Here is a 2,589-nt window from a genome sequence, read left to right on the forward strand (position 1 = left end):
TCTCCCTCTCTCTCTATCCCTCTCTCCCTCTCTCTCCCTCTCTCTCTCCCTCTCTCTCACTCTCCCTCTCCCTCTCTCTCTCTCTCTCCCTCTCTCCCCCTCTCTCTCTCCCCCTCCCTCTATCTCCCTCTCTCTCTCTCTCTCCCTCTCTCCCCCTCTCTCTCTCCCCCTCCCTCTCTCTCCCTCTCTCTCTCTCCCTCTCTCTCTCTCTCCCTCCCTCTCTCTGTCTCCCTCTCCCTCTCTCTCCCTCTCCCCCTCTCCCTCTCCCTCTCTCTCCCTCTCTCCCTCTCCCTCTCTCTCTCTCTCTCTCTCTCTCTTATGGAGAGCGTATCCCTGAGGTGTCAGTCAACAGGTGCCGTTGCCGTGGTGACAGGTGATGGTGACATCTAGGTTGTCAGGTGCCTTTGTGCACCAATCACGTCGCGGCCGCCTAGCGCTGTCGATGTCGGTCTTTGATGTCATTCTTTACTGTGTGTGTGTGTGTGTGTGTGTGTGTGTGTGGGTGGGTGTGTGTCTACACAAACTTTGTTATATTTTGGGATCTTTGAAGTCATGCTTTACTGTGTTTGTGTGCGTGCCTGTGTGTGTGTGTGTGCGTGCGTGTGTGTGTGTGTGTGTGTGTGTGTGTGTGTGTGTGTGCCTGTGCCTGCCTGCCTGTGTGTGTGTGTGTGTGTGTGTGTATTTGTTCTGACCTGTGTATGTGTTATATATGTGTGTGTGTGTGTGTGTGTGTGTGTGTTATATGTGTGTGTGTGTGTGTCCAGGTGCTCTCCCCCTTGTCTGACTCCATCCTGGCAGAGAAGACGGTGACGGTGCTTGATGACAAGGTGACCATCTCTGACCTGGGGGTCCAGCTGGTGGGCTCGCTGGCCCTGTCCCTGCTGCCCTCCCCGGGAAACCCCCTAGCCCTGACGCTCACCACCACCGCCATGGACCTGCTGACCACGCCCAAGCAGGTAGGTCACACACACACACACACACACACACACACACACACAGACAAGCAGGTAGGACACACACACACACACACACCCAGGCAGGTAGGACACACACACTCTCACACACACACACACACACACACACACACACACACCACCACTGCCCTGGACCTGCTTACCACACACAAGCAGGTAGGACACACACACACACACAGGAACACACAGGAAGACACAGGAACACAGACACGCACACACACACAGACACACAGACACACAGACACACATACACACAGACACACAGACACACAGACACGCATACACACAGACATACAGACACACATACACACAGACACACAGACACACATACACACAGACACACAGACACGCATACACACAGACACACAGACACACAGACACACATACACACAGACACACAGACACACAGACACACACACACACACATGCAGGTCAGGACACACACACACAGGAACACATGAAGACACACACATGCAGGAACACACACACACACACACGCATGCAGGAACACACACACACACACACATGCAGGAACACACACACACACACACACATGCAGGAACACACACACACACACCCAGGCAGGTCAGGACACACACAGGCAGGCACACACGTACACAAACACACACACACACACACACCCAGACAGGTCAGAACACATACACACAGAGCAGACTCGTACCTACGTCCTGTGAAGCGCCTGTACGCCACAGATGACACGCCTGCTAATGAAGGTCGCTAACCTTCTCCGCTAACATACAACCTGACACAAGCTGACAGAACCTGACACAACCTGACACAGCCTGACACAACCTGACACAAGCTGACACACTGACAACCTGAACACCACCCCACCATGTCCGTCAGTCATCTGCTGCAAACACCACCGTCCAACTGGAAAATCACTCCAAGATTATTGTGTTCGTCACACCCACACACACACACACGCACGCGCGCACACACACGCACGCACGCACACATACATACACACACACACACACGCACACATGCACACACAAACACACAAACACACACCCACCCACACACACACACCCACACACAATGCGGCATATTATAATAAAAGTGGATATTCTCCCTCTGAAGTTAACCTGCAGTTCATTTACACCGATGTGTTTGTGTTTAAATCTCCTTTATTAAGGAAAGGGGGGATGAAGGCGAGGGAGGAGAGGGAGGGGGAGGAGGGGGAGGAGGAGGAGAGGGGGGTGTAAATAATGCTTTCCAACATTGTGTTTAATTAGTTCTCCTGAAGGGTTTAGGTGTTTGGTGTTTAAACAACACCTTTCTGGAAGTGGATGAATGGACTTTTGTTTTTCACTCTCGTCTGGGGAAGTACAGGTTTTTAACTTGATTTGAAGAGCAGAGAGAAAGAGAGAAGGCAGCCATGTTGTTGTGCTGCTGACTCAGCTGAAGTGTTGAAGAGGCCTGGTCATCCCCCTGAGGAGGAGTCAGCTGAACCAGGCCAGGCTGAGAGAATGCAGGGATGACACCTCCATTCTCTCTCTCTCTCTCTGTCTCACTCTCTCTCTCTCTGTCTCTCTGTCTCACTCTCTCTCTCTCTCTGTCTCTCTGTCTCATTCTCTCTCTCTCTCTGTCT

At 52.4% G+C, this 2,589-nt stretch overlaps 1 protein-coding gene across 1 annotated transcript in view; it reads left to right on the forward strand.

Annotated features, from left to right (window-relative positions):
• Positions 1-956, forward strand: part of LOC308175642 (transmembrane protein 132D-like) — a gene marked incomplete at both ends in the record, with an annotated part of 6,023 nt that extends 5,067 nt beyond the window's left edge. The window contains 1 exon segment of the mRNA XM_080551269.1: positions 765-956. Within this exon segment, the coding sequence (XP_080407395.1) occupies positions 765-956 (192 nt within the window).
• Positions 957-2,589: the final 1,633 nt, after the last annotated feature.

The sequence above is a fragment of the Nansenia antarctica genome (assembly GCF_963989245.1).
Source record: "Nansenia antarctica genome assembly, contig: SCAFFOLD_1121, whole genome shotgun sequence".
Classification (NCBI taxonomy): Eukaryota; Metazoa; Chordata; class Actinopteri; order Argentiniformes; family Microstomatidae; genus Nansenia; species Nansenia antarctica.